Source organism: Sphaeramia orbicularis, chromosome 17 (assembly GCF_902148855.1).
Source record: "Sphaeramia orbicularis chromosome 17, fSphaOr1.1, whole genome shotgun sequence".
NCBI classification, from domain to species: Eukaryota; Metazoa; Chordata; class Actinopteri; order Kurtiformes; family Apogonidae; genus Sphaeramia; species Sphaeramia orbicularis.
The window spans coordinates 53,268,663-53,283,277 of NC_043973.1; the positions used below are offsets into that span (position 1 = coordinate 53,268,663).

At 35.5% G+C, this 14,615-nt stretch overlaps 2 protein-coding genes across 2 annotated transcripts in view; one reads left to right on the plus strand and one right to left on the minus strand.

Moving 5' to 3' along the window:
- The window catches only part of LOC115436673 (unconventional myosin-X-like), a 69,640-nt gene extending 56,534 nt beyond the window's left edge, over nucleotides 1-13,106 (minus strand). The window contains 16 exon segments of the mRNA XM_030159580.1: nucleotides 1,957-2,049; nucleotides 2,154-2,220; nucleotides 4,919-5,019; nucleotides 6,657-6,789; nucleotides 6,791-6,801; nucleotides 6,967-7,085; nucleotides 8,013-8,142; nucleotides 10,234-10,337; nucleotides 10,481-10,512; nucleotides 10,514-10,543; nucleotides 10,545-10,561; nucleotides 11,238-11,251; nucleotides 12,166-12,188; nucleotides 12,190-12,288; nucleotides 12,993-13,024; nucleotides 13,026-13,106. Of these exon segments, the coding sequence (XP_030015440.1) occupies nucleotides 1,957-2,049; nucleotides 2,154-2,220; nucleotides 4,919-5,019; nucleotides 6,657-6,789; nucleotides 6,791-6,801; nucleotides 6,967-7,085; nucleotides 8,013-8,142; nucleotides 10,234-10,337; nucleotides 10,481-10,512; nucleotides 10,514-10,543; nucleotides 10,545-10,561; nucleotides 11,238-11,251; nucleotides 12,166-12,188; nucleotides 12,190-12,288; nucleotides 12,993-13,024; nucleotides 13,026-13,067 (1,047 nt within the window). The 5' untranslated portion in view covers nucleotides 13,068-13,106.
- The window catches only part of retreg1 (reticulophagy regulator 1), a 215,681-nt gene that overhangs the window by 170,695 nt on the left and 30,371 nt on the right, over nucleotides 1-14,615 (plus strand). The window lies entirely within an intron of this gene.

Sequence of the window (14,615 nt, forward strand, 5' to 3'; positions counted from 1 at the left end):
TAAAATGTTCAAAATAATTATTTATAATGTTATTCATTGTATAATGCAGGAGGTTCAAACTCATTTCAGTTCAGGGGTCACATACAGCCTAATCTGATCTAAAGTGGGCCGGACCAGTAAAATGATATAAATAACAGGATAAGAACTGACAAATAATGTCAAAACCAAGGTTTTCTCTGTGTTTTTTTAGTGAAAAAAGTCAAATTCCATTATGAAAATGTTTATTAATATCTTCAGTGTAATTTTTGTATTTCACAAATTCATCCTAGGGGCCGGATTGGACCCTTTGGCGGGCCGGTGTTGGCCCCCGGTCCGCATGTTTGACACCTGTGGTATAATGTTTAATATATAAGGGTCAGATGAAGGGAAAGTGAGCATGCTCTAATGCTAATGCGTTAATGCTAATGGTTTTCCTCCTGCCAAAGACATTGAACCAGTAAACATTCAGTCTGTGTTGACTGAAGTTGAGACCCCAGCACCACCCTCCTCAACCAGAATGAGCCGACTGAAGTTAACAAGGGCTGAGTTCAAGAATGTGCTGCAGAAAGTCAAATGTTTATAAGGTTAAAATCATGAGACTGAACATAAACAATTCAAAAACTGTGTGAGCCAATCACATGCTGTAAGAGAAACGTTTGAAACATGAAGCAGAGTTAGAAGACGGATGCTTTGTACTGTATACTGTCATTATTTTATCAAAATTATGACCCAAGTATATTTGTTATATTTTATATATTCACTTTTATATATAATAATAAATGTGATCATGGATTTGTAAATTTTTATTCAGTATGTAAGTCCTCCGTTAAATGTTGGCCATTAGGCCTGTGACTGCATAACTGAGTGTTTTCACTCTAATTCAGTAGGTTAATCAAAATTTTGCTACAAAAATGGTCAGTCTTGTAGATAAACACGTTCTCTAAAACACCAATGTCCATTTAGAACAATAGTTCTAACACACTTACACTCTGTCTGTCTGTTTCTGTCTCTCTCTCTCTCTCTCTGTCACGCACGCTGTATAACAGAGGAATAGAACCCGGGAGTTGGACGTTGAACGTATGTAAAGTTTCACTTTTGTTTCACGCCAGCGTTAGTTACGTTAGTTATGGGCCGCACCCCCCACCCCCCAGCTCCAACAAAAAAAAAAAAAAAAAAAAAAAAAAAAACATCTCCCCTCTATGTTTTTGACAAATTGCACCTGCTCACACACACACACACACACACACACACACACACAAATAAACAAGGTGTCCCAAACAGTTTGTTCTTGTTCTCTGTCTTAAAAGAAATAATTTGGTTCCTGTTGTTATCAGTGTTGCTCTTCAGTTTGTTAAAACAGAATACCAGTTTGCCCTCTTGTTAATGTTACACTTTATGTGGAATTTTTTTGTTATTTTATGCAGAATGTGAACTGACAGAACTGGGATTAGATTTTGTTGTTTGTTCCAAACTACCTTTCAGGGAAAAGTGCAACACTAATGTTTAAAATACATTTAGTAATATTTGATTTATTTTATTTTCTATTTCATTTATAGCAGCAGAATTATATTATTCCTGTTTTTCTATATTCTATTGTCTCCAAAAATTGGGGGAAATGTTCAAAAATTCATTAATGCATTAAAGAGATTTTGAGGGGTTTTCTTTCTTCCTGTACCGAACTGAAAAAAAAAAACGAACTGTGGCTTTCAAAACCAAAAACATACTGAATCGAAAATTTTGTGTACCGTTACAGGCCTAATGTGGATTATATTATACAATTATGAATAATGTCTCATGACATACAGTGTATCATGTATCTAGGCTTATACAGGAACAACCTCCAAAATTCATCTTGGTATTGATTGTGGATAGAACATGACGCTGGCATACAGGGACAGTGGAAGTGTTTTTCATGGACTCTTATGTGTAAATGCACCGTCAGAGTTGCTCTTCATCTGTGGAATGACGTGAACGTACCGAGTGTTGGCTGTGGAGCTTCTCCAATAAGGTGTCATCAGTGGCTTTGGGGAAGTGACTCTCCTCGTTCATGAGCGCCAGGAGACCCAGTTTCTATGGAAACACAGGGACACAGATCATCGTCGTTGTTTTAATGGTTATCCGTATAAAGCTGTACTGTCGTCCTACCTGTTCTGACAGTGACCCAGTTCATTTACCTTTTCGATCAGATCCAGACACTCGCCGTTGTCAATCCAGTTGATGTCGACCCACACCAGTCCTTCTCTGCAGATTCACACACATTTTACGTAAATAATGAGCGAATAAAAAGACGTTTCACCTTAAAGGAAATGTGTCTGAGCTCATAAAACAATAGATTTAAACTAATAATATTTTGAAGACTAAAATCTAAATACATTAATAATCACAGATGAGTTTCAGGACATGGAGCCAATGTGTAGAATAGTGTGGATGAAGTCTGTTATTGCATGATATGAAAACATTTATAAAGAAGAAATAATGGGACATTTAATCCTCTGGTATCCAGGTGAGCGTATTATGCACACTTCACACTTCATGTTATTAAAGGTCAGATTATTTTGCACCATTTATTTTAGGTCAGAATTCAAAAGTTGTTCATTTTTACATGATTTTTAAAATTCTGTCCCATCCACTAAAACCATCCCATAATTAACAGTGTCATTCATTCATTCATTCATTCATTATCCTCTGCTTTATCCGGGGCCGGGTCGCGGGGGTAACAGCTTAAGCAGGGATGCCCAGACTTCCCTCTCCCCAGACACTCCTCCACCTCTTCCGGGGGGAGTGTTAAATTCCTACATTAACACCCCTCTACCAAGTGAGCTAAAATGCACATTTTCATTTGACCTAGCACAAAAAATAATAATGTATATTAACCAATGTTGGTGTTAATAATTGAAATATGACAGGATGAAAAAAATAAAAAAATATGTAATCCAATATTTATGTAGAATATTGAAAAGTTTTTAGGGTTTTCTGCATCAAAAAATGTTTGTTTCCATTATGAACATGGCATTTAAAGGGTTAAAGACATGACAATTATTGAGTGTTTGGTATTTTTGTTTATGACTGAAGTTGATAAAGTTGATGAAAATAGGTGAGTGAGTGATTGAGTGAGTGAGTGAGTGAGTGAGTGGTAGTGAGCGAGCCCTCTGGTTTTACTGTTGAATGAATCACAGGTTCAGATGTAATTCCAGTGTAAATGAATGCGGGTCATTTTGACCCAAATATGGAAGCTCAGGGTAGTAAAACAAAAACTATAATTACATAAAATCTACACTGCAAAAACGAGTTGTCTAAAAACAATATAAAACACTAAATCTGAGGAAAAAGGTACTAAAACATGTGAAATATCTGTCCTTTCAGCAAGATAAATTCACTTGACAAAATTTCTTGAATTCAAATTGTTAAACCTTGAAATAGGCATGTCAGATGGATGAACACTTAAAATAAGAAATGAACTCTTAAATAGGGCTGTGTATCAGCAAGAATCTGGCAATACGATACAAATCACAACACTAGGATCACGATATGATATATAACAATATATCATGATACTGTTAAAAAAGCCATTTTTTGTTCTTTCTTTCTTTAGGATTATTTCCTGGAAGAATTGAATTACACCAGAAATGTGTAAAAATACTAAACACATTTTTATCTGATCAGAACAGGATCTAATGCTATATCGCAAAATTTTTCTAATTCTCCTAGTTTCCAAAGGAACTAACATCGGCCTCTCAAAAGGAAAAAGTGCTTTTAGGATGCGTCACATAACCATTATTTAATAATACAGTATTAAATATAACAAATAAAATCTAAACAAAAAAGGAACACCAAAAAACAAAAATGAACCTCTGCCATTATCTGCATTTGAATAAATACCTAAAAATATTGATACAGTACTTTTTAAAATCAATATGAAATATCATGATACATTGCAGAACCAGTATTTTCTTACACCCAACTCTTAAAACAAGATAAAATATCTTACCCTTCTAAAAATAAGTTGTTTTTTTTAATCTAGGTAAGAACCAAATAATTTACAGTGTAAACGTCATGCTCAATAACATGTTTTTTGAGGAAAACCTGGAACAATGAAATAATAACCACTTTTGTTACAAAGATATTACAATAAAACAACCTTAGCAGGTTTTTTTGATCCACTTATGCATCTAAGGGTTAAATAAACTAAATGTGACACCTTGTAGAAGCCAATAATGTCATAACAACCGATAACGTAATAACGGCCGGTAATGTATAAATTTGCTATTTTTAAAATGTAATAGGCCAGTCACGTAATATCTGGCCAATAATGTAAAAAAAGTCCTTAACTGATAACGTAATAGCTTTTGGCCAATAACGTTATAAATTATGTTACTGGCTCAGTTATTACATTTGCAAACAATGTTTTTTACCAGGCCAAAAACATAATAACCAGCCAATAAGTTATAACGTTATAACGTGGTCAAAAGTTATTACGTTATCGGTTCAGGACTTTTATTACATTATTGGCCAGATATTACATTATTAGCTTATTACATTTTAACTCCATAAGACCCAGCTATGGGTTTTCTGTCCATATTTGTGGACAAGAGTTTCACAACTTTATGCAAAAAAGAAAACTGTCCACAAAGGACATTCCATAAAAAATTTAAAAACTGCATCTGAAAAAACTGTTGCATCATGATGTTTCCAGTATAGGCATATTTAATGAAAACAAAAAAAGCCTTTACTTTGCTGACATTTCCTGGGTCTTAGGAGGTTAAAAATGGCAAATGTATTATGTTATTGGCTGTTATTACATTATTGGCTTCTACACACCTGAAGGGCAGACCGCTGAGCTGAGAAGAAATCAACATTTAAGAATTAAGCAAAACTGAATGAAAACAGGAGCTGAAAGACAAAACCCCCATGTATGTGTGGAATGAAGCAGCTCCACTACTTGTTGTATTCAAGTTGCTCCAGGGAGAAAATGTGCTTGTTAAAATATTCCTGAAGCTTCTCGTTTGCATAGTTGATGTTGAACTGCTCGAAGCGGTTCACCTGTGGGGAACGACACCAGTTCATCAGGTGGTTAATGATGTGGAAAACAGGCACTGATTTGTATCAATTAAAGGATGATTAAAACAGAGCTGAGACCAGGAAACCAAAGGTCAGACTGTGAGTTTATGACTGGAATGTAACTGAATGAACTTTACTGACACCTGAGGGGAAAGCAGAAAACACTGGAGCTTTTATTTTCACACAACATAATAAAGATCCACCTGTAAATGTGTTTGAACAATTTATCTATTCATGTTCTTACAAGTGGAATGACATAAAATCTAAATAAATCATTTAACATATCAATGTTTTTTCCACATTTTAGATAAATAGTGACAGTTTCATTTTAAAAACCCATAAATGAGGGCATTACTCACTTCCTGGTCAGAAACAGCAAACACAACATTAATAAAGCAGGGATTTTACTTGTAGTCTTTATAAAACAGAAGAAAATTGCACAGAACAACATGTATTAAATAACACGTTCTTCGGTTCCACATGCCTGTTATTAAATGTTTTGTGCATTTGTAGATCCACTGTGATCTGTGAGTTATAATATACATGTGTAAATGATACTGAGGCAGAATATTAGTAAAATTCACTTATTTTTCTCAAGAAATCTCAGGTGTTCAGGTCATTCACATTATGAGTGAAAGGATAGTTTGTAAATTAAACATTTTCACTATGTTTTTAGTATTTTTTACAGAAGAGGATCAGGGCGACTTCGAAAAAAATAATTAAGGTCCAATATATTATTATTATTATTATTATTCTGAGAAAAAAGTCCAAATTTCTGAGATTAAAGACAGAATTCTGAGAGAAAAGTCAAAATCCAGACTTTTTTCTCAGAATTCTGACTGTTTTATTTTGATTTTTTTAATATATTATTGTTCTGAGATTTAAGTCAGAATTCTGAGATTAAAGTCAGAATTCTGAGAAAAAAGTCTGGATTCTGACTTTTCTCACAGAATTCTGACTTTAATCTCAGAAATTTGGACTTTTTTCTCAGAAGTCTGATTTTAATCTCTGAAATTCAGACTTTTTTCTCAGAATACTAATAAAAAATATAATTTGGACCTTAATAAAAAAAACATTTTCCACCGGTCCTGATCCTCTTCTGTAATTTTGCACAAAAAAGAGAAAACTTTGGAGTTGTCTTATTTTTGGGTTATTATATTCTTATTTTACTGGTCCCGTCCACTTGAGATCAAAATGGGCTAAATGTGGAACTTGAAGTGAAATGAGTTTGACAGTCCTGGTCTAGTTTATGAATTACCTCCTGTATCTATCATCACATTTTAGAACCAATTAAAGAAAAACACAAACCATGGTAAAAAAAAAAAACAACTCAGAATTTCCAAGATTAAGCTCATAAATGTACAAGATAAAAACATTCAATATTTCGGTCACAAATTTAAGTCAAAAGTAGGTCATAAAAACTAAAAAAGGTCACAGATTTACCAGAAAAAAGAAGAGAAACTCTGTAAAATTAAGCGTTTTCAGAGGATTAAAGATGATTGGAATGGACTCTAATGGTAACTAAACGGACCATGTCTCTGTGTAAGTGTCTTTATGATGTCCCTGCTGAGTACCTGCTCCTTCAGTCTTGATCTAGTCTGGGTCTCAGTTCAACTCACCTCAAAGTTCTCGAATCCAAAGATGTCCAGGATGCTGATGGATTTGAAGTCCTCTCGGCCCCTGATGCGGCTGTTGAGTTTCCGGATGATCCAGTTGAAACACTGAGCGTAAAGTGCCATGGCCATGGAGTCTGGAGTCGACCGCCTGCAGAGGAAAACCAGGATTCAGTCCGTCTGATTTTTTATTATTATATTATTATTAATATTATATCATTTTATATTATATTTTTATTTTTTTAAGTTTAAGATCCGTTATTATCAGTATTGTCGGTCTGTACAATATTGACTTGGGGAGGCGGTCTGTACTCACCTGCTCCACAGTGAGCGGTGTGGAGATCTCCTCCCCCCTGAGGATCATGGAGCGGTGGGTCAGGACCTCGGCCAGTTGGTCTGAGTTCAGCCCCAGCAGCTCCGACGTCCGGGTCAGAGCTGCACACGGGAACACGGATACAGAAACACGTCAGAGGACAGTGGGCGCTCCAACACCAGGAGGCACCGTTTCACCAGTAAAGATGAACACAACAGACACATTAGAATTGAATCGAACAGACCAGACTAGATGAGAGTAGACTGAATAGAGTAGAATAGAACAGAGTAAATAGAACAGAACAGAAAGAATGGAACAGAGCAGACTAGAGTAGAGTACAATAGAACAGAACAGACACGAGTAGACTAGGGAAGAGTAGAGTAGAATAGAACAGAGTAGAACAGAGTAGACTAGAATAGAGTAGAATAGAACAGAATAGATGAGAGTAGAATAGAATAGAATAGAACAGAACAGAGTAGATGAGAGTAGACTAGAGTAGAATAGAAGAGAACAGACAAGAATAGAACAGAGTAGACAAGAGGAGATTAGAATACAGTAGAATAGAATAGAATAGAATAGAATAGAATAGAATAGAATAGAATAGAATAGAATAGAATAGACTAAAGCAGAATAGAATAAAATGGAATAGAATAGAATAGAGTAGATGAGAGTAGACTAGAATAGAGTAGAACAGAATAGAACAGAACAGAGTGGACTAGAGTAGAACAGGATGGAGTAGATAGAACAGAACAGAGTAGAACAGAATAGACGAGAGTAGACTAGAACAGAATAGAGCAGAATAGAATAAAACAGAATAGAATAGAGTAGACTAGAATAGAGTAGAACAAAACAGAATAGAATAGAACAGAATAGACAAGAGTACTAGACTAGACTAGAATAGAATAGAATAGAATAGAATAGAACAGAACAGAGTAGACTAGAGATATCAACTGTGATCATTTTCCATACTGACTATTAAAGCTGCATTCCGTCCTTGCTGAAGTGAACTGAAACACAAACCTATGAAAACACAGCGTCTGCTCTTGTACCTGACTTGGACGACACCTGGGCTCCTCCAGCCGTCATGAACTCGATGTTCCCCGTGGACAGGATCCCAGCCAGGAGGCGCAGGATCTCCCCGATGTTCTCCTCTGTGAACTGCATTGTTCGCATTGCATTCTGGGAAAGCAACCACAAGCACAAGGCAGGAGAAGCTGCTGAAAACGGAGACAGCTGCTGATGAGTGTTTTGGGGGGATTGTGGAGGTTTGGATGAACTTCCAGGACAGTTATGTTTTTGGGGTTTGGGGTTTGGAAGCTGCAATTTCACTTTTCAACAGGCTCAAATATTCAAAGAGTTTCATACTCGAGGTATGATTCTGAATATGAATTCATTAGCTTCATACAAAGGCATAATGTATGTAAATATATGTGGGAAATGTCATCAATATTTACTTTGTTGTTACAGAATGATGGCAAAACATTTGACGATTTGCAAAAAACTTAAGTTACATCTAATGAGTAGTTACTTAAAATAAAAAGTCAGAGGTGTAGTGACCTCTAGTGGCTAATTCGTCTAAAAAAAAAAAACAAAACATCAGTCATAACAAAGTTTATCAGAGCTGCAACTCATAAATCTATCCAAAATATCCAAAAACTTTCAATCAGTAAAACAGTTTTGTAAACATTTGCTTCATAACTTGTTGATTTGTCCATTTTTCGGCTTATTTTTAATGGCTTTAGACTGTAGATAAGTGAAAAAACGACATCTTTTTTTAACCTTCCAGTATCCAGATGAGCACATTGTGTACACTTTGCACCTCGTTTTATAAAAGGACATACCATTTTTTATAATTTGTATTAGATCAGAATTAAAAAGTTGTTAATTTTTGCATGATTTTAAAATTTCTGACCCAGGCACTACTAACACTCTTCTACCAAGTGAGTACAAAATGCACACTGACACATTTTAGCTTTAACATTGACCGTGTGCAAAAAATAATGTATATTTATCAATGTTGGTGTTAAACATTGACATATGCCAGGATGAAAAAAACTGAAAAAAAAAAAAAAAAAAAAAATTAATCCAATTTTTATGTAGCATATTGAAAAAGAAAAAGTTTTTCGCATTTTTTGCATAAAAATATAGAATTTATTTACATTAAAAACTTGAAGTTTAAAGGGTTAAAGTATTGTAGTTATTGAGTATTTGGTATTTTTCTTTATAGCTTGAGTTGAACTACATGACACACGAAAATGCAAAAAAGTTAAAAGTGTATGAAAAATATTTTGACATTACTACGGTGCAGATTGTGCGCTTTTGGTTTTTTTGGAGGGGCCTCTATGGGTGGGATACTGGAGGGATGATAGAAGACATCCAGTGGCTTTTCTGTTCATTTTTATTTTACACATGATTCACTGGAAAAATAACGAGTAATAAACCCATAATCAAAACTAGACAACAGCTGCAGCTCTAGAAGGTACGGCAACATATTAAGGCTACATGGGAAAAATAAAAACACTTGTCACTATGAGAATAAAGTCGGAATATTCTGAGAATAAAGCCATAATATTATGAGAATAAAGTCGTAGTTTTAAAAATACTTGTACTTCTATGAGATTAAAGTCGTAATATTTTGAAAATAATTTGCAATAGTGTGAAAAAAGTCATAATTAGAAATCGTAAGCCTTAAGCCTTGTTGATGACACAGTTTCCGTCGACCACTTCCAGTCCGTTCCTCCTCAAGAGACAATGTGCTCCAAATCCGTTTGGTTCTAACAACAAAAAAACCCAAATGTGTGCAAACTCGCTTCAAACTCCTTTGACTAATGCTAATGTGTTGACAGTGGGTGGGGCTAATAGGCTAAGTATTTGCCTTTATGCATAAACCCCAAATGAAAGCAGAACCTCACAAAATGTTGCAAGTTCTACATTATTCTTTAATCTCGTAAAAAATGATATTTTTCCCGCCTGTTTTTCAATTACAATGTTATTCTCGTAATATTATGGCTTTATTCACAAAATATGACAACATTATTCTCACAATATTACAACTTCATTTTTGTAAAATAAGGGGTTGTATCTCAATATTTTACAACTTTATTCTCGTAGCAACAAGTGTTTTTATTTTCTTATGTGACCCTAATACGCAGTCATAAAAAGGTATAAAAGTTTGGTATTTCTATATTAATTCGTCTGGAAAAACAGCCCTGAAGATGTCAGTGAACACCTGTAATAGATGCGTCAGGGTTGTGGAATATGTCTACATACCAGAACCTCCTGAAAAGTGCCTTTGTCGTTGATTGTCTGGTCCGCGAGGCAGCCGGACTGTCGCAGATAGTGGTAGGAATCAGGCAGAGTCAAGCCGAACGCTTCTGTAACAGCACAAATAAAAAGACACAACCATCACATCCAGCAAATACCACAAAAAGACTTCATGTACAGTTTGTTCTCCTCATGTTGACACCACATCTGGTTTGCGATTTGGACTGTGTGTGGTATTTCTGTGTCTTCATACCCTTCTGCTGCGTGTTGGTTCCAGCTAAGAGGGTAGAAGATGTGGTAGTTCCTCTCCCTGGGTTCTGACGGAAACTCGGTTCTGTACGGATCGGAAACAAAGACTGCTGTTCATATCCGCACAAACACCAATATGCACATTCTGACTTTTGCTGATTCTCTGTTGTCTTGAAACATGGCTTTGAAAGGTTTAAACCATAAAGAAAATAAGTTATGGTCACTTTACAAAGATCGTTTCAGTGCATGGCAGAGGGGGTAAATATTACGTAACCATCTAAGTTATTTTTACATTTAAGTAAAACTATAATTTAAAATATTACAAAACACCATGAATAACAAAGCAGCATTAAAATATAAAGTTGTGGAGTTAAAATATGGCTTCATTATTTAGTATCTTAATGCTGAAGCAGGTACAAATTGGTTATGTCTTTATTACTATAATGACATATGACAGTTTGTTTTATTTTGGTTTTATTTGTATTAATAACACACATCTGCTGTCAGACGAATACAGTGCAGGCAGACATAGAACACCATAGTCCTAGTTTATCTTAAAATAAAACTAGATAACATCCTGTAGGATAGTTTACCACACTTAGCTTAGCAATTAGCCTAGCTAAATACTGTGAGTAGGCATTTGAGGTATTATCAAACTCTTCTGCTCAGATTAAAAAACTATAACAATGGTTAAAAGAGACTTTGGGTATTTCTAAGATGTCTTCAGACTTCGTGTTGACAAATGCAAGAAGTACACTTACCTTTTCTAAGAGGTCTGCAGTTTGAAAAGTGTCAGTCAAGGTCATTAGGCTAGGAATATGGCTAACAAAACAACTAGCATGCTAGCTAAAGTTTGATGGTCAAATAAGGCAAAATCAGGGAAAAGATGAATGTAAAGTTAAAACAACACAAGAGGAAGCTGAATTATAATCAGGAAAAAATATTACGTTTGAGATGTGAATAGTAAAAAAACCAATTAAAAAAAGTAAAATAAAAATGGGGGAATATTAATGTCAGACAAAACTAGCATTAGCTAATGGGTAACTAGCTGAGTTAGCTGACCTTTCCTGAACAGGTGAAACATAAAAAGGGAAAACCTCCTTATATTAAGCCAAATTCTTATTTCAAAAATCTATAAAAGAAATGATCTAGTCCAACTAAAAAGCTTTTAGTTCACCAACATAATATGAGTCAAACATTAGCTTCTCATGTTGCTATCTAAGCAAGCTAACCAGCTAAAGTGCACAAGTTAAAATGCAAAAAAAAAAGTAAAAAAAAAAAAAAAAAAAGAAAGAAAGAAAGAAAATAATATTTCAAGGCAGAGCAAATAGAAAAAGTGTTAAATGGCTTTTCATAATAAGACAAAATCACAGAAAACCCCCGTCCCATAATGATAATGCAGACTAATTTCATTTAGTCTGCATCATCTGTGTTTACTTTAAAAAAAAAATAGTGAAGGTGTTCATTCAAGCATTTTTTTTATTAAATGTTTATTTAAACAGGTAAATATAATCTTCCGTTTATTCTAATCCTATCAGGGTGCTTGGTAGATTTCTGGCTCTTTGTCAGATTTGCAGCTCATCAGTGAAAATGCACCAGACTCATCACTTCTTCGCCCTTTAACATGCAGACGCCACCACCCTTTAAACTCTTCCTTCCTGGATGATAAGCCTGTCATGTGAAGGATACAGTCAACGATTCGGCCTCCCTGGATTGCCTTTCTGGCTAAAATGCAGCTGGACAAACTTCCCGAAGCGGCTGGAGTTGTTGTTATAGACGGTCTTGGCGTTTCCAAAGGCCTCCATGATGGGACTGGAAGGATCAGGAAACAGAAATCAGATGTGACACGTTCATGAGCCCTGGTCATGTTCATACCGACATGTCAAAGTTCAGGTTCCCATTCAACCCAGCGTCATCTCAACTGGGTCGGACCAGTAAAATAACAACAGAATAACCTATAAAAATCACAACTCCTATGTTTCTCTTTATTTTAGTGCAAAAAACAAACAAACATTAAATTATGAAAATATTTACATTTACAAACTATCCAAAAAAGATGTGAATAATCTGAAAAAAATTAAATTTCTTATGAAAAATAATTGCGCTTTACCATATCTGCTTCAACTTATCATTTAAACATGTGCATTACAGATCAGATCCACAAGGACACAAAACATTTAGTAAAAGGCAGAATATTGTTAAAATTGCACTTGTTTTTCTTAAGAAATGTCAGTTTTTGGAGGTTATTCATGTTTTTGCACAAAATAAAGACAAAAAAATTTGGAGTTGTCATTATTTTAGGCATAACGTAATATTATTTTTTCACATTAAACCTAGATGAAAATTTGGAGTCATTATTAATAGGTTATTATTTTACTGTAGATGTAAAAAAAAGTATGTGGAACCTGAGCTAAACCCAGTTCCACATTCTTGACTGTTAATATCTTCAGTGCAGGATAGGACCCTTGGTGGGTCTGTATGTTTTACACCCCTGCTTTCACAGAATGAGTGCTCACCTGCTCTCGAGCAGCGCCTCCTCCACGTGTGACGGTCCTGTCCTTGGACAGCGCCTCCTGTGAGTGTTGGCTCATGGCTGACAGGAACCTCAGGATCAGTTTGGGTGCTTTCGGTTTTCCCGGCTCCGCTCTCCCACTGAAGACAAAAGCAAACCAAAAAAAAAAACAAAAAACACAATAAGGCAAGGCAAGGCAGATTTATTTAGTATAGCACAATTCATACACAGGGGAGGCAATTCACAGAGCTTTACAAAAATGGAAAAGAGACAGGTTAAAAAAAACACACATTTACAATTAAAACAATCAATAAAACATAAATAATAAATCAATTAAAACAAAGTAAAGGTCAGAGTGCAGATAGAACCCTTCAGTGTTCTATGCACAGTTGAACAGAGATGTTTTCAGCCTGGACTGAAACACTGTCACAGTTCAGGTCTGGCTGACGTCATCACGAAGACTGTTCCACAGTTTAGCTGCATAGAACTGAAACGCAGCTTCACCTGTTTAGTCCTGACTCTGGGCACCAGCAGAAGACCAGTACCTGAGGTTCTCAGACCAGTCCCTGAGGTTCTCAGACCAGTCCCTGAGGTTCTCAGGTCCCAGATGGTCAATATGGGACCAACATGTCACAGATGTACTTGGGTACTGACTAGACCATGGACAGACTTATAGACCAGCAGAGCTGTTTTAAAGTCTATTCTCTGTGCGACAATAAGGTAAGTCCAGGTCTGATCTGGTCTATTCCCCATGTCCAACGCCCTCAGGGTCCACAGCTGCCTCCTGTGACCTTTGACCTCCCTCAGAGAACAGAATAATCACCCTGTTACTGACACACGAATGCATTTAGGTTTTTTTGGGTTTTCTCTGTCGATTATTTAGGCAAAACGTCCACAGGCCAACCCCCGCCCCCCGACTTAACAGTTCCAAGTAACACCCCCATCCATCCATCCATCAAATGTTATTTATGTAGTGCCACATCATAACAATAGTTATGTCATGACACTTTACCTATAGAGCTGATCTAAACCAGACTCTTGGTATGACACCATGTTCAATGTGCATCTGTATGGTACTTATGAATACATTATGTAAAACTACATTTATATCAATATTTATATGAATAGCAACTGTGAAATTTCCCCATGGTGGGATCAATAAAGTCTATCTTTCTTTTTTTTTTTTTTTTTTTTTTTTTACTTTATTTCGATTGTTTGATTTCTGTACAATATAAAACAAACGTAAGGGACATTTGGGATACACTGACCATAAAAAACCTTTGTGACTAACATTTGGTTTTTGTGACAATGAAATGAAAATTGTCCATTTCTCCCATTTATCTTGACTCTGCTCTTCTAGAGTTTTCAATCTAAGGGTCAGAATCTCCAACTCAAATATTCCATTCACAGTTTTTAACCAGTCGTTAGTATTTAAGTAAAAAAAAAAAAAAAGTGAATTAAGTGACTGAAATTAATTAGTAACTCAGGCTGATCATCGTCATCAGGCTCAGGGTGAATATTCCCAGGTTCAACCTCTAGATGGCGCTGTGAGATCTGCAAACCACCTGCAACTGACTATCACCATTTTTATTCTCTTTGTGAGAAAATCACATTATGGTTCTAACTT